Source organism: Corvus kubaryi, unplaced genomic scaffold, assembly GCF_017639235.1.
Source record: "Corvus kubaryi isolate FWS band 111438036 unplaced genomic scaffold, C.kubaryi_AGA036_p1.0 74, whole genome shotgun sequence".
Classification (NCBI taxonomy): Eukaryota; Metazoa; Chordata; class Aves; order Passeriformes; family Corvidae; genus Corvus; species Corvus kubaryi.
The window spans coordinates 9,905,685-9,930,560 of NW_024582061.1; the positions used below are offsets into that span (position 1 = coordinate 9,905,685).

General features: G+C 42.0%; 1 protein-coding gene across 4 annotated transcripts in view; it reads left to right on the plus strand.

The window, feature by feature from the left end:
- DENND5B (DENN domain containing 5B) overlaps positions 1–24,876 on the plus strand; it is a 104,985-nt gene that overhangs the window by 24,338 nt on the left and 55,771 nt on the right. For 2 of the 4 annotated variants that reach the window (XM_042050621.1, XM_042050623.1), the window contains exons 2-3: positions 19,165–19,230; positions 23,957–24,066. In XM_042050621.1, coding sequence (XP_041906555.1) covers positions 19,165–19,230; positions 23,957–24,066 — 176 coding nt within the window. The remainder of the gene's footprint in view (positions 1–19,164; positions 19,231–23,956; positions 24,067–24,876) is intronic. The other 2 variants (XM_042050622.1, XM_042050624.1) reach the window with 1 other exon arrangement.

A 24,876-nucleotide genomic window follows, 5' to 3' on the forward strand; every position in this document is an offset into this window, starting at 1 on the left:
ATTTTAAAAGCAATTGTGTCCAATTGCAGCATATTACTGGACTGCCTTGCAGTGTGTGGGAGAGTGGGAGGGAGGGGAGAAATGAGCAGGATCTTTCTAAGAGGGAGTTGCTGGCTACACATTTGGAAAACCCCACAATTACTCCTTCAAAAGCCAGCTTTTGGTAAGGTAGCTATGGAAACCTTCTTTCAAAAGGAGGTAATTAAATATTTTTCATCATCCCACATTTCGGTTGGTTTTCACTTATTTCATTCTTACCTTCCTTTCTTCTGTGTCCTAGCAGTTTTCTTTTGCAAGTTTGGGGCCTCAAGTTCTAGAGAGCATGTCTGTCTTTTGTTTTCATTTTTTTAATCAGTGCATGTTGAAATCCTTTTTCCTTTATGTAAAATTTCCACACTTGAGAAATTTGAAAGTTTTTCTGCCTGCAAAACCAGAGACAGTTTCCCCTGAAGTTTAAAGCTGGTGTTGCTTGCTTCCTTTTCTTCATATCCTCCACATCCTCCAGCTGTCTTTTTAACAGAGGAGGCTGAAAACTCCTCTGAGCCATCACAGCCTACCATGGAACCCACTGGAGCTTGTGGAGACTTTTATATCGTAATTAACGTGCAGATGTTTAACATGAAAATTTTATCTGTGGATCTGAACATAGCATGATTTACCATCTGTAAATAAAGCAGGGACAGGGCTTTGCAATAATAATGAGACTCATTAAACAGAAGAAATGTGAAAACCTGGAACAGGGATGTCCGAGATCTTTTTGTGGCATTTGTAACGAAGTGAATTGACTCAGCTTTACAGGTGTTTAGAACAAGGACACAGGAAATAGAAAACTTTGATTTCTCTCTTAAAATAAAGCCAAAATTAACTACAAGCACAGCTTGTGGTGCCTATTCCTATTTATAGCCAGTACAAACCTTCTTGGTAGAACACCTGTAGTCTCCTGACAACAGTCCAGCCAGTAAAGGCTGCTAGCTCTGGGTTAGATGTGAAGAGCTCCCAGTGACATGAGCATATGTTTTATTCAGTTTCTCTAAGGCTACACAAATCATAGTTCTGAAGCTCTGGTTAGAGATGGCCAATATTACAAAAGAGAAAATAAAAGTACTGGGGTTTTCCACATTATTTGCCACATCGGCTGTACTTTTGCAGGGATCTGTGGGGTCCCAAACACTCCTGAAAATCTTATTGCTACAGGCAAAGCAGAGAGTGGCCTGTGGGAGCAAAGTCTCAGCATCAGTTAAAAGTGAATGTGTGCAAGACAGACTGAAGAGTGTGTTTGAGCAGCAGCAATAGACAGAAAATTGTAAACGGGCCAGTGAAATGGTAATGAGTAAAGTTACAAGAAAAAGAATCTGGATGTGTCTGATCCTTGCTAAATACTTGACAAGAGATGCTAAGACAGCCTTGAGAACAGAATACTCATCGCTTCCTGCCTCTTCCCCAGCCAGAGCCTGTGGAGCAGGAGCAGGGATAAGAAATTAAGCAGAAGATTGCAGCCACTTTAAGGACAGCAAATCCTGTTGCCTAAAATGAAGCTTCAGTAGCCATCTACGTACATTTTATATTCTTCTTCATCTCTCTTGTGGTCTCGCAGAGATCCCGTAATTTTTGTAACCACTTGAAAAATGTCGATACTCCTTCTGAACTGAGGCAGCAAATCAAACAGATAAGTACCAAAAGATTACTTACTTTTTCTTTAGATCATGGACATAATAATCACTTAAAAGTTACTGTATTCACTAATCTATAAAAAATGGACACGATGCTTTCCCATAATGTACAGGCCTGTCCTTGTAGTGAATACAACATGAACATGTTCCCATCTGGTTTTTTGTTCAGTTGTTTATTGTAATACAGTGTTTTAAATAGCTATTGCTGAATAATTGAATGTGTCTCCAACTCTTGAGTCTTACTGCTAAGGTGTGAAAATTAACAGATGCTTTAGGGTAGTGGCTGTCTAAAGTTCTTTAGGAAAAAGGTGTAAGTGCATAGATACCAGGCGCCTAGGTAGACCTTTTTGATTCATAATTTATTTATTTTACCTGTGTTCCCTTTAACATCCCTATGTCTTTGGGCCATGTGTTTGGTTGGCTTGGTTCTTGTGGCTTTTTTTTAAGATAGCTGACTTTTGTTTTTTCCCAAAGGAAAGATGATGTGCCAGAACTGTGTCATTTTTTATTTTGAAAGATTAAGTAAAATTTAGAATATTAAATTCACATGTTTGGGTGAATGTTGCAGTGAAGTTGTGGTGTTACTGAGGACTGTCATTGTTCATCCAGTTGTCTTGCTGTGGTCTGTTACACAAAAAACCAGCTACAGGAAACATATGGTGTCGGTTTTAGTGTGTTAAACAATTCAAGATTTGTATTCTTAACCTGTTTATTGAGCCTGATTTTTACTAACCTCCATCAGTAGGGTTGGTTTGTTCTATTTATTGGTGGGGCACTTCATCTGTTTACAACATGGATGTCTGTCTCCTGCAACAGAAATTGAGCTTTTTTTAGAGCTGTTTGAACGTTTTTAATATTCAAGCCCACTGCAGTCTCATAACTTAACCTACCAGCTGAAGTGAAGGCTTTCAAATGAGACTCTTCACTGCTGTTCCTATGGTTACACTGGAACAGAAACCTGCTAAATAGGAGCCAGAAGGGCACAGAAAATCTTCTAGTAGCAGTTGCTGTCATGATTGCAAGTTTATAATTTCCAACTTATTTCATTTTCTGTGCAGTATTTTCTTCTTAAGTGGAAGCGTATCTTTCTGAGGATTAATGGCTGGTAGTGTTGGAAAACAGTAGCTAGAAGATGATGGAGACACACCCCCTGGAAACAGGTTTTTGTTTTGCTTGCAAGGGGGTTTATATTTTTCCCCCTCTATCAGCTTAAATTGCAAAGCACTGTTTGTGTGCAGTTCTAAGAGACTGTTCCTGTGTTATGGGTGGGTAGCTTGCATGGGAACTGTGAACCAGCATCAATGTGCACCTTCCTATCAGATGCTGGGAGTAATAAGTGGTATGTTAACTGCTGCTGTGTAGAAATAATACATATTTAAAGCAAACAACCATCAGTTCCTTGAGTGCTGGAACAAATGGAGCCCAGGTCTCCTGTGGATTTGCCTTGTGCATGATTGATTTTTGCCATCTGAGAGTGAGCATAAGCATTTCCTTGCAGCTGGGGCATTTTGTGGGGTTTCCCTTGTGTCGCATCTCCTGGGGGAAGGCACACACAGCAGTGCTGGTGGGAGCTATGGTATCCTCCTCCCTCTCTCATTCCCACCCTACACCCACCTTTGGGCTGCAGCAGAATGGTCTCCCCAATTTCACTTTCTGTTCAAAAGCTTTGCCTTTGTGAAAACATCCCCAAGTCCTGTGGCATGAGCGCAGGCCAAGTCAGCTTTTGTATTGCAAAAAACCCAGGGTAATTAGACATTCATATAAGTAACAGTTGAGGACACATTAAAACAGAACAATGTTTATTCCAGCTTCTCTCTGGATGCCTGAATTTGCCTTGCTTTTTACATTATTGTAAAGGGTGGATAGAAGATCATTGCAGACAAGGAGCAAAAAAATCTGATTATAATCACATAATGCAAGCTTTCCCACTCTCTTCTAATTGTTTGTGACTCAGGTCATGTGTGAGTAAAGAAATATGGATATCATTTAAGAGGGACTGAAGGGAAAGCAGCAGGACTACAAATCAGGAATGGGGGCTCTGCTTCCTGTTCTGAATAATTTCAAGCTGCATTACATCGTATGGTGCCTACTGCGGCAATCCATGCCTTTGTATCAATGGTAATGTGTCAGGAACACCTGGGGCCATGGAGTTAGGAATAGCATCGAGGTATTGGGAGGGAATGTAACAAAGCAACAGACTATAGCAATATACACCTGTTTGGCAATTAGGCTTGGTGATACTTTAATTGCTTTTGGTTGTGAACTCTGCTCTCTGAGTCAGCCACTTGGCTCTGGCCTGTGTTATTCTGGCACCAGGGTTGGGGTTCTCTCACCCCCCTGTCCTATTGCTGCCAGGGAGCTAGCCTGGCTGTGTCCTGCCACACAGAGCCTGGGGGACAGCCACCTCAGGGCTGTGTTGGTTTCTCCAGAATATCCAGAGGATAGAGGGTTTCATACAGTGATGGTACTCTGGTGCTCTCATTTCTGGGATAGCCACCCTGAAGAAAGACAGTATCTAATGCCCAGCACTTGGCCTGAAACCTTTTCTCACGGGAAGCAGCTTGAGGTCAGCATAAAAGATACTTTGTTTTAAATTTATTTCATTAAACAAATCATGAGATTGAAATGCAGACAGTACAGTTGCCAAGTTGAGAAAAAGAGGTGAACAGGGATGAAAGGAGAATTAGAGCTGTGCTCTCTTGGACACCTTCTGCTTAGCCAACCAGCTGACTGTACCTTCCTCCGTTGGAGATCCTTGTATCCCTCCAACCCATCTCCCCAAGAGCCAGCCAGCTGTGTGTTGCTCTCGTACCTGGCTAAGCCTTATGTCCTAAAGGGTTGATGGCAAATCACTAGACTTTTTAGACTTTTCCATATCAAATCTTTAAACCTATATGAGGTGTAACAGCGATCAACACACCTTGCCTGCTTTGAGGTTTCACTCAAGATGAGCAATGACTTTAATCAGTCACCCGAGGTGCTGATCCATTTAAAGGTAACTTGTGCAACTTGGTCACAGGGGAATAGCGTAGCAAAGGGATTACCACAAGCTCACTTGAGCGCCTGTTCTCTCAGGGATGATGGGTTGATGAAAGCACTGCTTGTCCTGTGCTGGATCTGAGACTTCAGCTAAGCTTCATCTGTAATAATATTTTAGCAGAAGTGACTTCCCAGCACCAGTGCAGTAAATAACTCTGCCATGGTAAATTTACTGAACTGTTTATTGACGGTTGCTGACTGCTGAGAGACCTTTCTGCCCTGTCTGCTACTTTCAGGGAAGTGAAACTACTGTTCCAGAAACTGGTGGTTTGTTGGTGCTCATCTTCAGATGCTTAAAATCTTCTTCAGTCTTTGATATGGTTATATTTATGTAGACACAGCAAGTCTTGGAGGTAAAATGGGGAACTTCAGAAAGACTGGTAACTGCATGAATAAATTCTGAATTTAAAATTAGTAACACTTCTGTCTTGTCAATATATAGATATATGAAAGTTCGCCTTGTACCTCCCCTCCCCTTCTGTGTCCATTTTTGTCTTTTAAGAAAGTTTACTTTTTTTTTCTTTTCAGCGTCCTCAAAAAGACTGGCTTTTGCTTTTCTCTCTGTGTAGAAGCTGTCTATTGATCAGCTGATAAGGAAAAAAGGTGTTCAGATTGTGACCTGAGGCAGCTTTCTGCATGGCCAGGTCCTTCTGCACAGTTCCCCAGATGGCTTTAAATGCAAAGTTCCTTTGGTCTACACCACTTTTTTTGTTACTTTGTTTTGGCTTTTTTTAAAATAAAGGATGGCATTTTGCTTTTTGGGAGTGTTGTAGGTGACATGTGAAGTAAACCTAAAATGAGACTTTCTTTAGATGCTTTTAGTTGCCGGGATCTCCTTTGGTGGCTAGACACACCGCTTGAGAGATACCACACAGAGCCTTCTGTTATATGAGGGCTGGTTAGGAGTATCCCAGTGCATGTGAAGCTGAAGCAAATGTATTCATGGACTGACTGAAAGTACAGCTGGATAATGGCTGGGATTCTTCTTGCATGTCTTCTTTCAATGTACTTATGGTGCATTTCTTTTGTTGTGCAGCAAGCCGTTTTGGGTTGATATCGCCTCTTTTGGGAAGTGGGAGAGGGAAATTTAGACACAGTCTCTCCTCATTCCAGTAAGCAAAAAATTGAACACATTTTTCATGCCTGAAGGCAAATGTTCTACCTCTTATTCTGTGTTAGAGCAGCCCCTTAGAAAGAAGTTTGTCATGGTTTAGCCCCAGCCAGCAACTCAGCCCCATGCAGCTGCTTGCTCACTTTCCCCTGGTGGGATGGGGGAGAAAATTGGAAGAGTAGAAATGAGAAACTGTGGGTTGAAATAGACAGTTTAATGGGTAAACTAAAAACAGCCTGTGCAAGCAAAGCCAAAAAAAAAATGGAATTCATTCACTGCTTCCCATGGGCAGGCAGGTGTTCAGCCATCCCCAGGACAGCAGGGCTCCAGCACGCGTAACAGTGGCTTGGGAAGACAAATCCAAGCCATAGCTCACTACTGTGAAGAAAATTAACTCTACTCCAGCCAAAACCAGCACAAAGCTGTAGTTGCATTTTGTGAGGATGCTTGTAAAACACTCTAAGCTTTTTTCCTTGCTGGATCAGGCCACGCATGGACTGGAAACCAGGGAAGGTGGTGCCTCAGCTGTAGCTGACGTGGGCAGGAGCCTTGTTTCTGGTGGCTGAGGGAGGAAATGTGATGGGAAAGAGCATTCCGCAGAGCTGAGGTGCCCAGACCAAAGGAGGAGTTACTTAACAAATCCATAAACCCCCAGTCAGTGAGCAGCCAACCCTGCAAGCACCAAAAGCCAGGCTTTTCTTAAATATAGAAGGAAAATCCTATGGTGCTGTATCCAGTTTTGGATATGGGTTTAAAGACTTCTCAAAGACCAGAAAGCTCAGCAGTGTTACTTTTCCATTAAATCCATTTTGTAATAGCCTGAGTAATACCAGCCATGCTGACAGTAAGTTTGTGCAAGCAGTTCACATGCATCTTTTGCCTCTGTGCATGTGCTGCCTCTGGGAAGATGTTGGATTCTGTAATTCGTGTCAAGAGATCTGTATGTAGTTCCACAAACAGAGGTGATATTCCAGATCAAATCAATAGGTCACTCCTGAGGAGGAAGCCTTCCTAACAGAATACCCCTCTGCATTTTAGAAACAAGGGCAGTGTGGGGATAGGGGGATTATGAAAGCTGGAGGCTTTTCTCCTAGGGCTGAAGAAAAAAAGTGATGGGGAAAAATATGCTCCAAGAAAGTATGCACAGACTGTCTCTCGGGCTCTGAAAAAAATCTGGGGGCATCCTGCTTGTAATCTTCCCCACAAAATACTTTCTTTTTAAAACTCCAGCTCTTCCCTGGGTTGGGAGTTTGCTTAACACAAAGCATACACTTCCCCTGTGGCTTCCTTAAGCCCAAGTGCTGGGGCCTGACCAAGTTTCATCTCACACCTTCAGAGCCAGGTTGGCATCGCTGGCTTTTAGGATTTGCTCTGTCCTTCTGTCTCATGCTGGGCTAATTTAGCCTCATCTTGGTAAATAAGAAAAGGGTCCTTATTCAACAGATTTGAGCTGGAGTGACTGCAGCTGTCGTCTGGTCTGTGCGCAAACCAATTTTGTTCATTCCCTTGCCTGGCAGGAAGCCTGCACCAGAATTGTGTCGGGACTAATCAGCATTAAACCAATGTCAGAGGGGCTGCAGCAGGCTGCTCTGTGGCAAGGCAAGAGCAACAGGGCTGTTTGGGAGGGATTAGCCTAAGTCCTGTTCGGGATGCAGCTGTGCTAGGAGAAGCACTGAAACTGTGCAGAGTATTTTTCTTGGGCCTTGTTGTGAAAGCAGACAGCTGCCAAAAAAAGTGGCTTCACAGTGAGAAATCAGCATGATTGACTGTATGTGGCCATAGATAAAAAAGCCAGGAGAAGATGCAGTGTCCACGGAGCTGTAATATCCAGGAAATACAAATGATGCCTTTGAGCGTGCTGGGCTCTCCTCTCCTGGAAAGGCAAGGTGGCAGACAATGAAATGAGTTCAGTGTGTGGTCTCCAGCAAGAGATGATGTTAGTGATGCTGCTGCTATTGTGTTATACCATTATAGATGTGTTAGTGCTAAACAACATGAAGACTAGGAGGTGGAAATATTTTGAAGAGAAGAGCAGAGGCTTGGCAAGGGCTGATTCATAGCTCAAGTGCCTCACAGACTTTTCCTGCTTGGCATTTACCTTGCAGGTTCACAAGTGCCTCCTGGTTTGCACTGCAAGCATTAAATCAGAGAGAACCTGCCTTACACTGTTTGCTCCAAAGATTCTGAAATATTGATGTCTTACTTTGCTCTCTCCTCCTTGCAGCTATTGAATTGTCATTGCAGTTTTTCATCTCAAAAATTATTTTTGTCCTGCTCCTGAGCACTATGATTTGCCTTTGAAGTCAGCCCTGCTTTGAACAGGGACGTGGACTAGATAACCTCCAGAGGTCCTTCCTGATCTGGTTATTCTGATCCACTCAATCCTGATCCCCCTGCTTTTACAGGTCCATATTTTGGATGATTCTACACCTGAAATTCTTCAGCTTCCTCTGTGACTCTGACAGCGGTCTGTCTGTTTGTGTATATGCTCAGCATTAGTCATCCCTTCTCTGACTGCAGCTATGAGAGTTCACTGGGAACAACCTGGAATGGGCTCATGTGTTATCCATAGCAGGCACAGCCATGCTCTGAATGTTTTCTAGGCCTCCTAAACCTCTGCTAAATATGAGTCTGCCTAAATTTGCATGTCAAAACTGTTTTCTTGTACAAAGCTAAGCCCAAATGAACTTCTGAACCATATCCCCGCCACATGCTAAGCATGTTTTTGTTGTTTCAGAAGCTCATTTAGGGAGAGCAAGCAGACCTTCTGGTCTGAGGTGCCCCAATTAATTATAAGCTACACAACGTAAGAAATCCTCCTTCTTAGGGAAAAATCTGGAGCAGCAAACCTGTCTGAGATGAGTGAAGTGAGACACAGGAACAGAGCAGGTCTCTGAATACTTTCATCACTAGAAAACTCCTTCAGGTCTCAGTGAAGAAAAAGGGACCAAAGGCCCAGCCTTGCCTTGTGCTTACTGATACATGATATGGTCTCCTCAGGCAGTGTCTGATGGCCTGGAACATTTAGTGGTTGTGAGATTATTCATTAAGGCAGAAGAGTATTAGCTACCAGCAGTGCCTTCTGGAACACCATTTCCCTAGAGGGAGATGAAATGGTTTGGGGCATACTCTTAAGCAGGAGTAAAAGGTTAAAAAAGCCCCAACTAAACAAAAATACCACTGATTTTCTGAAAACCTGCCATCCAGCTGGGTACTTACAGAACTGGATGGGCTTTGAAAGGAGCCTCCAGTGTACATCCTCAAATAGTCACTGAAATGGCTGGAAAATATATATGAACCTCTCCAACTCTGGTAGTGATTTAAAAATTTTTTTTTTTTTTTTTTTCCAGTCTTGGCTGGGAGCATCCTGGCTTGCATGAGAGCTGTGCCCATGCTGCAGGTGGGCAGAGCAGATGGGGAGGGCTGGGCTGTTCAAATGAGGTAGGGCCAGTAACAGAAACTAGATTTGCTGTAACCCAAAGCCCCTTTTATCTTCTGTCCTTCAAGACTGGTATTTTTTCCTAAACAAGTTACCACTTTGAGTTTCAGAGTCTCTGTTAGTCTCTGGATATTCAAAAATTGCTTTCCCCAATGCAGTTGTTACACTTGGATTCTGGGGGGCACCTGTTTTTCTTGCTTAATTATAGGCAGTGTGCTCTGCTGATGGCCAGTGGCTTCAGGCTGTTATCCTGAAATTGCCACCTCTTCCCATTTCTAATGCAAGAAGTGGGTTTTTTTTAATTCAAGGCATTTGACAAGTTTGGGCCCCCTCCCTGTGGGAGCGCAGATGGCAGCTAAAGGGATGCTGGAACAATTTCACTCCTACCTTGGTGATGACAAACCGGGTTTCAGGAGGGAGTAGCAAGATTCTACAAATCTGTTTGAACAGATCCTGTATCCCTGACAAACGTGGAGGGGATTTGATGCTCTCTGTGATGGCCAGTGCTGGGGTCTGAGGTCCTGCTTGCTTACCTAACACGCTCCTGATTGACCATTATGTTCAGATTTCAGTTTCTTGCTTTCTGCCTCTTCTGCCTCTGCACTGTGAAAAGTGCAGAGCTGTTCTTCTTGTCAGGGAATTAATTATTTGTCATCAAGTAGAAGGGCTCTTCAGGAAAGTTCATAGAATGATAGAATGGTTTGTAATTTTTGGTATTTCCAACCCCCCTGCTGTGGGCAGGGACACCTTTCACTAGAACAGGTTGCTCAGGTCTCCATCCAACCTGGCCTTCAACACTTCCAGGGGTGGGGCAACCACAGCTTCCCTGGGCAACCACAGCTTCCCTGGGCAACCCATTCCTGTGCCTCACCACCCTCACAGTAAATTTGAGCTGGTGCAGCTCCTTTCTCCATCTTAAAGACCATGTGTGGTTTCAAGTTTTGTATGTGCTCAGCTTGCACAGATCATGGATTTGAAGAAAGGGATATGTTGGACTTGAAATGTATGGAGGTGCAGCAATTTCCAAGTTCATCATCTAGCTTTGGAGTTTTGTTTTTTGTTGAGGATCTTTGCAAAGCTTTGTGTTACTTTTTGTTTGGAATACACCGTACTGTAGTTTCCGTACTGAACTACGGTCTTTCTTAAAAGAGCACAATTTCCAAAATACTAAGTAAAAGAAAGGTTAGGGAAAGAGAAAAATCGACCTTGGGTTAGAACAGAAGTCAGTGCTTTTGCTTCTACAGGTTAACACAAGGTTGCAATTAAATGCCTTTTCAAAGCAGAAAATAAAGATTTATGAAATATCACTTATTTTAGACAATATTGATTCCATGGCTTCTTTGTCATGCCCTGACAGTTCAGGGAGATGCAGCAATGTTGTTGTTTGTCTAGGAAAGTGCAGACCTCTGTTGGAGAGTCCACCTGGATGACTATTGCAGGGTCATGTGAGTCTGTGTGTTATCATTTGGGTAGGGCCACTGCACTTTGACCTAACATGGAGAAGGAGCTGTACCTGTGTAGGGCTCAGGTTTTGCTGCCCTTAATTCACCTGCTCAAGATCTACCCCTGCAGGCTGCATCAAAATCCCTCAACTCTTTAGTCATGGAGAAAGCAGTGGAAAGGTGCGAAGGTGACATGAGTTAGTGCCTTTAGTGCAGGATTGCTGCATCTTCCACCTTCATTGCAAAATCAAAGTGTTCCTGGCCTGAATGAAATGGGGCTCAGCGCTTAACCTGCAGCCTAAAGCAGCTTTGTTGGGAAGCACCAGTGTAAGAAAGGAAGCAGGAAAGGTGGAGAAGGCCCCTGAATAAACACACCAAATAGTTTAGAGCTCTGGGGTGGGTGGCAGAAGGATGTTTCTTTAGGGAGGCAATAATTTGGGAAGGGGTTAACCAGAAGCACCCCCAGAACCCACCGTTCCTCAGGCTGTTTATAAATGGATACTCTGATGCTACAAAATACAGATTCAGGTTGAAGTTTCATATTTCTGCATTAAAATAAGTGATATTCAGGCTGTCATATAATTATAAACGGAGAATAAACCTTACTGAATTCAAAGCCTGGGGTGAAGTCCTACTTCAGCAAGCAGCCTTTTACAGAGGCAAAAGAAGTGTGTTTTGGAAGCTTTGTTGGTTTGGCTCATAAATAAGTTAAGCTAGAAGTTTGAATGTTTTGGAATTCCTTTATGACCCTTGAATTTGCAGCTGTATGTGAGTGCTCAGATTCCTTTAATCTTATACATACATAGTGTTTTTGATTTCAAAGGGGAATTCTGTTCCCCACATGCACCACGTGTTCTTGTGACAACTTGGAGAGCCGCCCTATTGGAATGATTGCCTGTATACATGTAAAGCCCTTGAAATATTCATTATATTCTGTGGTAATCTAATATTAGTGAATCATCTTATAGTCCTTAACAAGAAAGTATTTTTTCATCTTGATAGTAAAACTACAGACTTTATTTTAGCAAATATCCAGTAATACTTGTGCTCAGCTATCCTCTGCTTAGCTTATTGCTAACAGCTGTGTAACTGCTGAGATCTGCATCGTTTGTTGTCACAAATATTTTTTAGTTTGGGTCTTTCCTCTTGTGTGTGCTTCCCATTTAAATATTAAAAAAAAAAAAAAAAAAGAAATTGCTTCCTTAATGTAAATATTTAATACAATGCACACAGACCTGTTAACCTTTGCATTGAGGAGGCATCCATCAGGGATGCTCCTGGTGTGTTTGCAGGTTGCAGAATAAATCACCACAAACCTGTCAAACCCTGAAGATGTATGCAAATGCCTGCATCTCTTTAATCTGACATGTGTGTATCCTGCCTGATTTGAGATGGGAATTTTAATCCCAGAGGAGCAATGCAGGAACTCCTGATGCTACTGCATTGCTGTGTGGAATTAGGAGCCAGCTGGTGTCCAGGTTTGAGGACTGTCTCTATTGTTGCTCAGGCCATTTTGTGGAAGAGCCGCAGGTGCAGGGGGCAGCTTTTATCCCAGAGCAGAGTGTTCCTGCCAGGCCCCTCTCTTTGGGAGAGAGGAGGCATGCACAAGTGTGAGGTTGTGAGAGCATGTGTGCTTTCTCTAACACAGAAAAATGATTGAGTCAGTGGGCTTATGTTTTATAGGGAATGTTGTGTGGGGACTATTGAAACCCATCCTTAAGCGCCCAAAATTACTCTCTTCTGCCTTGATTTGAAGGAATAACAACTTTTTCAATGCAAAATGACAATGTTCTTGTTTTTTCGCAACAGGATGTTCAGATTTAGCTGCCCCACATTGTCACACCAAGACAGCACACTTTTCAGAGTTACGTTGTTACACCCGTACATTGTGTTAATTCTCTCTCCTTTTGCATGTACTCCTTGTGTTTATTAGACCTTCCAGACCTTTGTACACTCACAAAGACTGTAGTTGCTAAAGTGTATTCAGCTGTGGTCCGTGCCTAATGCAGCCTTGCTCTGCTCAGTATGAAACACTCCGTTTCTAATGTGTAATAATGTAACAGCCGAGGCTCCAAAGCAGCATGGTATGGTTTGCCTCATTAGGTGAAGCATTTTATTTAACTCCATGAAATTCCACTTTATGCCCAAGGAAGGTGTAAAATACTACAACATGTGTCATGTAGAAATAACAGGAGTTGTGTGCAACGGCCAGGAGGGCTCTGGTGTCTGTTTGAGGTGGCTCTAAAAGCCTTGGTTTTCAAGTAGATCTGTAGTTGGTGGCAGGTCATGTTTATGTAAAAATCAGAGCAGCAATTACATGCCTTCTACCTGTGTATTTTTAGTATGCCAATCAACCTGGGATCCAGGCACCAGAAGATTAGAGGATTAGTGGTAAAGAGCAAACATTTGCTTAAAAGCCAAGTAATTTTAGGTGTATTTAGATCTCTGTTCTCTCTTGCTTTCAACTCTTACTAGCGGGGCACTGAATAATAGGTAAGACGTGCACTTTGGTTGAAAGTGGACCTCAGCTTCTTACTCTCCTTTCTGTGCATCTCTCCCTTTTCAGAGTCCCACTGGCTCTCTTCAATCTGGTTTCAGGCCAGGAATTGCTCCCCGTTCCCTTTTGTGGCTCTCCTGGGTCTTTTTACCTTTAGAGTCTAAAAACATTCTTGAAACATATGCCATTCTTAAGTGGATATCTTCTGATAGAGGGATTTTTGCTGGAGTGGCAGTGGAAATGTGAGGGAAGAAGGGGTGAGAGACTGGTTTTCATTGCTGAGCTTTGGCAAAGGGGAGACTTGTAAGATACAGAGCCCTTTGCACTTTTCTGTGTTCTTTAAGAGATCTTGATGGCAGTGGAAGGTGTATCCTGGGGTTTAAAGCTGGGTTGTTGGGAGAGCAAGCAACTTCAAAATACCCCTGAGAGGAAATCTGGTAGAAGCCTTGAAGTGGTGTTTTTGAGGCACAAGGGTCAGGATTGCACTTGCAGAATTGCCTTTATTTCCAGATGTCTGTGGGGATGAGTGGGACAAGGCAGGAAAGCCTCTGAGGCACAGGGGCATTTGTGAGCTGTACCCAGAGACAATTACTTTTCTGGCCTTTTCAAGTGAGATCCTTCTTTCCACAGATGCTTTGGCACCTAATACTCCCCAAGGTGTTAAGGAACGCCAAAGGATTTCGTTTCTGGTAGCCTTTGTAGGCATCTGAACTAAATCTAGAGACATGGTAGAAAAGATGCTGTGCTTTGGGTTTTCCACCTGGAATCTAGTTTGGATCCAGAAATTAGTGTTTGTCCATGCCTTTGGATTTGAGTCCTGAAGCTTTACAGTGACCTGGTGATTGGGTACTGGTGTCAGCTTTCTGTATTTTTAGTAAACTTGGAAACTGGCCACAAAATAGGCAGGAGTGATAAAGCTTAAAACTGGGGGTTTATGCTTTGTCTGAAATAGAGGTCTGCTGCAATGAATAAAACCTAAGGCTGTATCTAACTAATCTAACTAGTAATGATTTACTTAAGGTTTACACAAGCATAAAGAATATTCTTCATGTGGCTTACATGCACATTACTGTGCACTGATGCACTTAATTATCCCTTCTGTAAACTCACTGTCATTCTTCAGATTGTAAATGAAGCTGGTGTTGTCTAACACCTGTATTTTCTTGCAGAGATGTTCCTGAAGTAGTTACAATAGCTGATCTTTTATTCATGGTGGCATTTTTTTCCTTTTAACAATGTTCTTTGACAAAACTCCATTGTTCCTTTTTTCAGAGCTACTAATAACTGCATCATCCAGCATGTTGTATAAATGCCTCAGTCCTTTGGTGACAGCTTTGCCCACCATCAAAGCATTTGCAGTGTTATGCTGCTCTCCAGTTACTGTGGTACAGCTGGGTTGAAGCAGCTGAGAGCAGTCTCCAAATTGAAATGGTTTTCAGGTAGCTCTTGAGTGGAAGTATCAGCTTTAAAGAACGAATATGGCTGTGTGGGCAGCAGATCCTTGTCTCTCTGCATCTCCGTTCCTGCTTGCCACCCTTCTCTGTCCGGAAGCTCTGGTAATTTCAAACCTTGCCTGGGGGTTCTTGTGACTTTTCAGCGTGCAGAAGGTTTTTTGTCTTTTCTCCTTCTAAAAGGATTCATTTGTTGAAAACTAGTGGAAGACTGGCTCTTGGAAACTGTCATAAGGACAATTCCTTATTGGTAGCAACTTAAACAGCAGTTTCTCAAAACTCCCTAAGCAGAGTTTGTGCTACACAAGGGAGTGCTTCTACTTTACGCCAATGAAGGAGCTTTGGTGACTGCAAGAAGCAAAATTCTTTCTTTGCCTGACCCTTTTCCCATCAAGACCACATATTAACTAAGTTTTCCTAAAGCTTAGCAGCTGCAGCTTTGACAGGTGACAGTCACCTTCCTGTAACCCTGTGCTTGTAAAGGGTGTGCAAAAGAAGTAACTCACTACAGTGGGGAGCCACTTCTGGGTCCACCCTTTCTAAATCCTTCTTTTGCCCCACTAACGAAACCAGCTGTCTAAACCTTACAGGTGGGGGCCAGCTCTTCAAAGGGCTGCAAAGAGGCTATCCCTGATCAGGGTGTTTTAGGTATCCATCTTGAGTGCCAGTGTTTGGGTTATGGACTGTGCTCTTGGAAGAAGACGGATCTTCCTCAGAAACTGGGGATAGCTTCCTTCTGGTGCCAACAGCATGTGGACAGTGCCGAGTAAAGCCCAACCATGAGTCCCTTGCATCCCATGTGTGGCTCAGCACATCAAGGGGTAGCTCTTGGCAACATCAGCAAGGAAGGGCTTCTTTTAAACTGGAGAAATCCGGTGTAACATTGCCGAGTCCAGGGAACTGAGGCCTCAAGCTTGTGTGACGTGGGTAAAAAGAAAACTAAATCCCTGGGTTTAGCCAAGTATTCAAGCTGCAGTGTGGACATCTTCATGCTCTGTTGATGTCAAAGTTGCCTAGTGCTGAAAATGGTTCAGGCCAAGTTAAACTTTCTTTTTTTGTACTGATTTGCAAGCTGAGCTTAATTAGGTTGGCAGGAGGTGTTGTATCAGTGAATTAATTAATGCTCTGCTACTATATAAACTCAGCTTTGGTGCAAGTGCTTCTGACTTCAAGTAACAAAACACCTGAAACTTGCCATCCTGATGAGTGGAGACTAATACTGCTGCATGGTAGAATGTGCATTGCAGAGTGGTTTAAGAGATAACTGAGTGGACTGGAAATTTAAAAATAAAGCTGGCTGTTCTGTCTTTAAAAAGCCCCAAAGCAAAATTTACTGATAAACTTCCCTTTCTTTCCTGCATTCTTGCACACAAACCTAAACTGTAATAGTACAGGGACTTTTAGGATGATAAGTTCTACTTGTTTGTGGGTTTTGGTGGGTTCTTTCCTTTTTTCCAGAAATACCAACTGTAACAAAACAGATCTTGGGACAAGACTCTTGTGCTACCTCTGTCACAATGGAGTAGAGAACAAAACCTGTTTTAAGATTCATTTGAATCAGAAATTGTATTAGTGAGACTATTTCCAAAACCAGTCTGAGAATGCAACATCGTATTCTAAGACAGAAATTAGATGCACTTGAACTTGATCCTGTCCCTGAAAATAAGTAGAAAGCACAAGCATGGAAGATGTGCTGTGCAAAAGGCATGACTGGGCACCTCATCCTGTGTTCTGTCTGTGGAGGGAGGTGAACACATGAAGCAAGGAGTGGGAAACTGGCATTGCAGTGAGTAGGAAGCTGTTCAAACTTCATAGGGGATGTGATGGCATCTAAAATGCCTTCATTTTCTTTGCAGTTCAGCCCAAAACTGCAGTAGTCAGGTGCCTGTTGGTCCAAAGCCAGGGATCCCCTCGCTGGACAGGCTTTAGCATCCTGCTGTGTTTAAGGACCTGAGCTGGTGTCTTACTCCTGCTTGAACATTTGTCACTCTGCCATCATTGATGTTCTTTTGGGAGCTGAGAGCTGCATTTCAAACTCTTCAATTTCATGTGTTTATGTACCTTGCTCATGTCCTGTGTAACCAAACAAAAACTTAGCAGGCAGTTTAAGAATAATGATGTATGAAACTTCAGTTTAAATGAGCTTTTAATTGTTGCTCAGATTGTTTTCTCTATTAGTAAAAATGCTCATTCATTCCATACCAAGTGTTCAAAAAATACAGCAGATCTGAATATAAACGTGCAATAGAAATGAAAATATGCCACTTGTATGTGAACAGGATAGGCCAAGGATCTCTGGGGCGTGTTTTCCCTAGATTGGGACCCCATACTTGTTAAGGCAGCATGAAGAGTATGAGTGAATTCCACACCTTGATTCGTAGAAAAAGTAAAGTCCTGAAGCCTAAATAATTTCCTGTACTTTTAAGTATAGGTCCAGTTTTATACTTGCTCCTCTGTTGCCTGCTAATGCCTTCGGCCTTTGGAGACAGACTCCAAGCATTGGAGCACCGTGCACTGGGTACCTGTTTATTAAACTCCACCTGCTCCACTGCAAAAAAACACCCAAACTGACATAATTTAATTTTTTGGAATTGACAAGATTATAATACAATTTTTATGTAAAAGGGACGGCATAATTCATACTGACTTGCTAGTGTAGTGACATGTCTGTGGTCTCTTGGCAGCTGGGGCTTGGGGCTATTTTAAGACTGACAGTGTTGATGCTGTATGATGTTACTTAGTAGGCAGATAGTTCAGTATTTTAATCAAGGACAGAAGGAAGAGATGATGGCAAACTAAATTTCTCATGCTAAGAGCCTTTTTGTCTTTATTTAGACGTGCAATGACTTTTATGGGAACAGATCTCCTTTTTAATAGAATTTTTAAAGTACTGCACCTTTTCCAAGTGTAATTAATTTCTGGGAATAATAGTGTTTCATTACATTGTGTTTGTGTAAAGAATTAGGCTGTACAACCCAGGGGAGTGTCCATAGCTCTGTATTTCTATCATTGTTGTCAATTTGACTTCTTGTGGAGGAGTTTTTGCATAACTTCTGTGACTGTTTAGCCCTGTGATTGATGATAGTAAATGGTCAAAGGACTGAAATGGGCAGCAAACCAGAACCTGTCCCAGTGCATCTGGTTATACATTACTTCATGAGTTGCTCCGTTTCGCTCTTCCTACTGCAAAGGTGGTGGCTACCTCTGTGGAAGCTCAGTGCCAAATTCCCTTTCAATTAAAATTTTTAGGGGAGAGCTGAAAGGACACCCTGGCAGAGAGACTTGTAAAGATAGTGTAGATATGGGCCATTAGCAGGACGCATCTCTAGTTCTGACAACTGTTTTGTTTCCTTTAGTTTAATACTTATGCAAGTTTTTAGTTCAAACAGCTCAAAATTAGAATGAAACAAGACGTGGGGTGGAAAAACATCGTCCTGCAGATTTGAATGTGGGCTATCTTCAGGTGCCTCCTAAAGAAAAGAGAAAATGATTTTAAAATACAAGTTCACATCTAAACACCTCTGTTAAAAGAACTCCTGTGCCCTCTGCTGAGGGCTGCCTTCCCAAAAAATCTGGCCTTGGCAGAACTCTCTGGGTCCTCTAAACTGATGTCTGGATTAACAGCTCAAGTAGGAGGTTGTAGCAGAACTACTCTGAGTTTACACCTAGAGAGCGAATCACCAGAGAGGTCATTGGTATTGCAGCTTTAACATAGGTGCCAGCTCTATAAAAAGAGATTTAACTTGAAGAGGATTGTGTAATGCCTTTGTGTAGTGTGTGAATGTGACTTTTGTTGACGAAGAAATACCAAGGCATCTGTGGAAACATTTTTGTTTGTCTGCAGGAGATGAGCAAACCAGTTGGAAGAAGCCTCAGTTAGACATGCTAGCAGGAAGCTCTTCCTTTAGAAATGGTAGCTGTTGCTGGAAGACATTAAAATTGTTCATCCAAGTTCTAAACATAGCTTATTTATTCAAATTTTAGTCTAAAAACACCCAGTTACGAGACAAATGATGAATAGAGGTGTTAGGTAACTTCAGTAAGTCCTGAAAATGGCGTGCAGTACAGGATTGAAGGTGTAACAGCATAGCTAACACTATTATATTAAATAACACTTCTTGGGTTTAGTTCAACACTAGCTGAAGGACTGATGTGTTTTTTCCCCTGAGTTTCTCAGGCTCTGGAAGGGCTCAACATGTGAACAAAGATGTCTTTCATAATAGGGAAGCTGTAAAGCAGCGTGTTGTTTGAAGTACTGAGAATTTAATCTTGTTACTAATTTTGACAAGTATTTCTACCCTGTCTGTCATTGCATTCAACACCTCTATAGTAATCCAGGCATGGAAGGTTTTATTTATCGTGTGGCTTTACCCTTTGCTGGTAGCAGGGGGAAGAGAGATTGCGAGGAGGAGTATTTAACGTCTGCTTCATATTTTTCCCTTTCCCTAGTACATTGTGTATCTTTTCATTTTGTTCATACTTGCTTTTTTTATTTCTGTTTGTTATGTTGTGTAGTCTTGTACCAATGGCTACAAGCAGACCTCCATGGCAAGAGCTCAGACACTGCAGACAAAACCTCAGGTAAAGAGGGGTTAAGGATAAAACAATGATCAGGACCTCTCTGTTTCTATGTGTTCAGTCTTCTAACTCCTTTTGAATCAAATTAAAGATCACAGATCAAAATCAAAACCAAAACTCTTGGACTCTTTCATTCTTTTACCTAATTTAAATCAGTATTTGGTAATTTTTGTTCTATTTCTTGAAACTCTCTTGGCAGATGTGGTTCTCCAGCAAAATCCCAGTAGTGGTGTCAGTATACTGGTGGAGAGGAGACTGAGCTAGATCTCTGTGCTTGGCAGACTGAACACTATCTTTCATGAGGCCATATTAGAGGATACTAACCCAGAAATCTAACAAGGCTTAGTTATGTGGATTTGTGAACAAAGGGGCCCAGAAAGTTCAGCTCCACCAATTTCTGCTACAGAGACACAAAAGCTTCCTGACACCTCAAGGAAGCCCATTTTGCACTCTAGATTTAAATAGCAATAGTGAGGTTCACACAGACACATAACCCCCCCAAAAAATTCCAGATAATTTAGATGTATTGATAGGGTACACATCCCCCTGTGACTTCCTGCTTAAATATGATCCATCAATTCCTTTACATATCGACGTAAGAAAGTCAGGTTAGACGCTGCCCTCCTCCTCAGCCCCCCCAAATCCACTACCGTCTTATGGACAAGGCAGATTTTAAAACTTTGGAATGAGAACTGTTCAGTCTGCCTTGTCGCAGTCCTTCTTTTCATATCATCTCCATCCTCTGCTGTAAGACTATGAGAATATGTGGTCAGAAGTAAGGCCTTTGAGTTAATGTCCTTGAACTCTGATCAGCCTCCCACTGCCACCTTGGCATCCTGGGGAGGCATGGAAGAAAAGCAGCAGAGCACAGTTTCTGCACTACTTAAACTAACCAGTTCCTGAGCCTGACAATTAACAGCTTGCTTGCTCCCCAGCCAAGCACTGTTATTCCTGTGCCCGCATTGTTTTCTCACTCACACATTGTGTATTATTTGCTTCTCATGCAGGGTCATCCTGTTATTTAATAAGCTTAACAAAATTCCATCTGCAGGGAGAGAACATAGCTGCGTGTGCTGAGAGCTTTTAATTAGAGGTAGCTATCACAGAGGTGGTCACCATGAGCACTGTGCATAGTTGTGCTCCCAGAATGTTCCTCTAAAGGAATAAAAGGTATTTTTGTTTCTGTAGTCACAAGCATTCCTGTCCACGTTCCAGAGCTTGGAAGGAGTGACAGATAGCTCACATTCCCTGGACCAGAGGGTGTGGGTGGAGGATGCCTCTGCCTATTTGGTACATGGCTTTGTATGCCTCTGTCACTGTGATAAGTAATTGAAGCAGATCTGCTTAAAACTTAAGATCACTAAATTTTTACATAGGATCACTCTTAGGAAAGTCATCATGATTAACAACTTCACTGCTGTAGCTGAGTTTCCCTGGTAATTGTATCCTTCATCCAAAACATGGATCAGGCTTATTTCCTAATTTTGAGCAATCTTTTTGTTTTGAAATGAAATTAGCACAGTTTTTTCTTGATCTAGCATCCATCGCTTCACCATTTGTTTTTAATTTGAAACTAGATGTCCCTTTAAAAGCCAGCTCCTTAAAAGGAAGGCACAAGTTGTTTAAGAGTGCCATTAACAGGATGTAGCATCCAAATGAAATGGAAGTTGAATCTGAAACGTTTTACACAATTTTTAAAAGTACTTTAATTTTTTTTTTTTTAATATCCTGAAAGCAAAAGGATTCAATTCAAACCCAATTTTGTAATTTGCCTCTGATAGGCAGCTGTCTCTGTAAGTTGTGCTGCTTGCATGGGCAGCACTCATCAAATACAATGCTCCTGTCCATATTCATAGTACTGTTATCTGGCCATTAGTATTTTAGCAAATGGATTCAATTTGCATTTGATACTTGGTTCACTTTTAATGTGCCTTGCTAATCCTGTTTGGAAAGTTAGCAAAGAAGCACTTAAAAGCACGTAGGAGATTTAATGAAAATTCACTGTTTGCCCAGAGTAACAGCTAAGTAAATTCTCTCTGCCATGTGTGACCCAGCAGGTCAGAACTACCAAGGCTGAGAGCTGATAGCATCAGGTACCCTTCAGTCCAGATCCCTTCCCTTATGTTTGCCAAGAAGATTCTGCTCCCTGTGGTTCTCTTCCAGCTGCATGTCAGTGTGGAGCTGGCTGTCATGGTCCATGCCTCTCAGCTGGTTTTGGTGAGAGTTGGGGTGTTTCCTGCTAGTTTGGGCAAATGATGACATTTCACCCTCACACACAGGCTGCTCCTGTCATAGCCTTGTACTGTTTCTTTCCTAAATTATGTATCTCCTCTAAAAGCTTGCGCTGCTTGTCTTTCCATGAGGCAGCTTTGTATGGAGGGTGCAATGTCATGTCCTTTCAAGCTAACGACACGTTGATTTACTCCAGTGTGGTGTCTTGGCTCTTCTCTTTTCCCTCATGATCACTGATTGAGAGAATTGTATTTTCTGTATGTGTGTTTTACCTTAAGTTTATCTTTTTCTTAAACCACTGGAGTAGTAAAATGCAAACACTGCAGAGACTCTGGAGAGGTAAGTTGTTTGTGCCATTTACTTTTCTGGCTGAAATGAATCCATGTTGTCAGCCTACGGGGACATTGTAACTGCTGGTTTTGGGCAGCTGGATTTCTTAAAGCAATGCTTATACTTGATAACTAAAACTTTTTTTTTTTGGTCATGAGAAAGGAAACCTTTAAAGAAATTTAAACTTCAGCAGTCACTTACTGTTAGTGGTGGAGAACTTCATGAAGTCACCCAGATATTCTCTTCTAACTTTTAATAGAAGCAACCAAATAAATTTAGCATCAACTACCTGTCTTTCTGCCAAGTCACGGTGGTAAGGTAGCCTATGTCAGATGTGAGAATGATTGAAGATCTAATTGGGAAATAACCTCATGCAGATTTGTTTGATTATGCAAGCATGTTAATTACTGTTTGATTCTAGGAGCTAAAAATGTTGCTGAGTATGTCTAAGTACAAACCTGGAGACAGAATTTTTGCTGGTTTTACTTGTTGGGATCTTTATTTTGTAGAATTTTAGGAATTGGTGGACTTCCTATCTTTAATGGATTTACAAGGAACTTTTGGACCAAAATAAGAGGTTATTCTACTGCCATGTTCTGAAATAGAGAAGTGGTCTCTGGTTTTGTGTAATTGTCTGAACTTGTAACTGAGCATGAGGAGGATCTTCATAGATCTTGTGCTCTGGACTGCCATAGCAGCTCATGGCAAGTCAGGTCCAACTTGGCAGAAGTGATGAACTAACCAACTAAACCCTGACATACCTTTTGATGTGATCCAGTTTAGCTGATAACCTCAGTTTTCTTTATTGCTTTGATGCATACACTTTTGCTGGATTTCTGGTTTGCCTTAAGCAATTCCAGAAGCAGGCTGGCTTCTCCTGCCAGAGCTCCTCTTGTAGAATTGTAGAATCATTACTTTGGAAAAGACCTTTAGGATCACTGAGTCCAACCGTTACCCAGCACTCCAAATCCACCACTGAACCATGTCCTAAGTGCCACATCTACATGTCTTTTAAGTATTTCCATGGTGACTCAACCACTTCCCTGGGCAGCCTGGTCCAATGCTTGATAACCCTTTCTGTGAAGAAATTTTTCCTAATATTCAGTATAAACCTTCACTGGTGTAATGTGGGCCGTTTCCTCTGGTCCTGTCACTTGTTGCCTGGGAGAAGAGACCAACCCCCACCTTGTTACAACCTCCTTTCAGGGAGTTGGAGACATCAAGAAGGTGTCTCTCCCCCAGTCCCCTCAGCCAGGTCTCATCCTATCTTTACCTTCCCCAGGAAACACAGCTGTAGCGTTTAGTGCTAAAAGAAAAATAACTGTGCAGTCATTAAGGTTGGAAAAGACCTTTAGAATTGTCAAATTCAACCATTAACCTGGCACTGCCTTTTTACTACTAAACCATATCCCCAAGTGCCACATCCACAGGTTTTTTGAACACTTCCAGGATGGTAATTCCACCACCATGATGCTGCAATATGTCTACTGAGGGGAACTCCATTAACAGAATCACTGTGAAATAATTTGTATGCTGATAACTGGATGCATTTCTGCCTGATGTCTAATTTCAGTCTTCCTCTTTGCACTTGCTGGATTCTTTGTGTGCCAGAGGTCTGTCCTTGAAATTTGATGTAGAAAAAATAAATGTTTAATTTTCACACAGGACTTGTAATATAAAAAAGATCATCTGTAATGAATCCTTGAATAATTTATAATAGCCAAGAGGTGCTCATATTTTTTATTGACCTTAAAGACAGCTTCTAACAAACTTGACGGAAAGTGCTCTTTCAGTGACTAAGTAAAGCCATCTCTCGATACTCAAGCTATAGGGGAAGGTCAAGAATCCAGCTGATTGCAAGGTCTTTTTCTATAAAATTTCAGCAGTGATTTTTCTCTTGACAATATATTTCTATTCTGTAAATACTTACCTGTAAGCTGTTGTGCAACTGCAGTAAGATTTTGTGGAAAGGAGGGTAAGGTCCCACTGAATGGGAATCTTTTCTGTTTCTCTTTTAAGAGTAGTACCTCTGTTGAGAGTTAAAATGTCCATCAGATTTCACAAAAAAAAAAAAAAAAAAAAAAAAAGAAAAAAAAAAGAAAACCCAAGCCAGCTCTCTCTGAAGCCTCACTGCTGTTTTGAGTCATTATTTCTTCATTTGTTGCAGGAGAGAACTTCGACCAGAGTCCCCTAAGAAGAACCTTCAAGTCCAAAGTTTTGGCCCATTATCCTCAGAACATTGAGTGGAATCCCTTTGACCAGGATGCTGTCAACATGGTAGGTAGAGAAAAACTCTCTTCTCAAATTGTTACGTGACAGTGTCAGCTCTCGAGAGGTTCCTGAGTTGTTTACAGCCAGCCCTTGTGATGCTCTTGTGATCTTGTGATTGTGGTGCTTCTGCTGGGATTAAGAGCACTCACTGGGCATGATGCATGAAAAGCTGTAGAGGAAGATGTATTGTGAGAACTCATGATGCTTTCAGACCCAACAAAAGTAAAGTGCTGCGTTTCCCTCGTTAGTTCTAAGTCTGCTGCATGATGAAACAAGTCTAACCACCATCCCAGGGACTGGGTGAGAAGGCATGTGGTCACCTGGGATACCTATCCACAGGTAGGAAGGAGGGGCAAACCAATTAATTTTTAAGATACTGATATCCATGTGAGGTTTTTGAATACAAAGCACCTTGATTCTGCAGACAGCAAGGAAAGAGGAATCTTTACACAGAAGCTGGAACTTATCTAAACCACAGCTTTTGCTGGGTCATCACTTTTAATGGCACCTCTGCACCAATACATCTCCTGTACATCTCTTTCCTCTCAGTTATATTTGATGTGAGCATCCGTGTGGCTGAGTCCCATGGACTGGGAAGGGAGGAGAAAACAGTTCCTGGAGTGGGGACAGTGACAACTGAAAGACTGATGGTCCCCTGAGAATTTTTCTGAAGAACTGGTAATTAAAGGATGATTCTAAAATCACCAAAGCACTTGTTAAGAACATAACCTGACAAAGACAACAGATTACTGGTATTTGAGCTTCCCGGTACAGAAAATGTCATTTGTTTCTTCATTTAAAAGTAACCAATTGTTG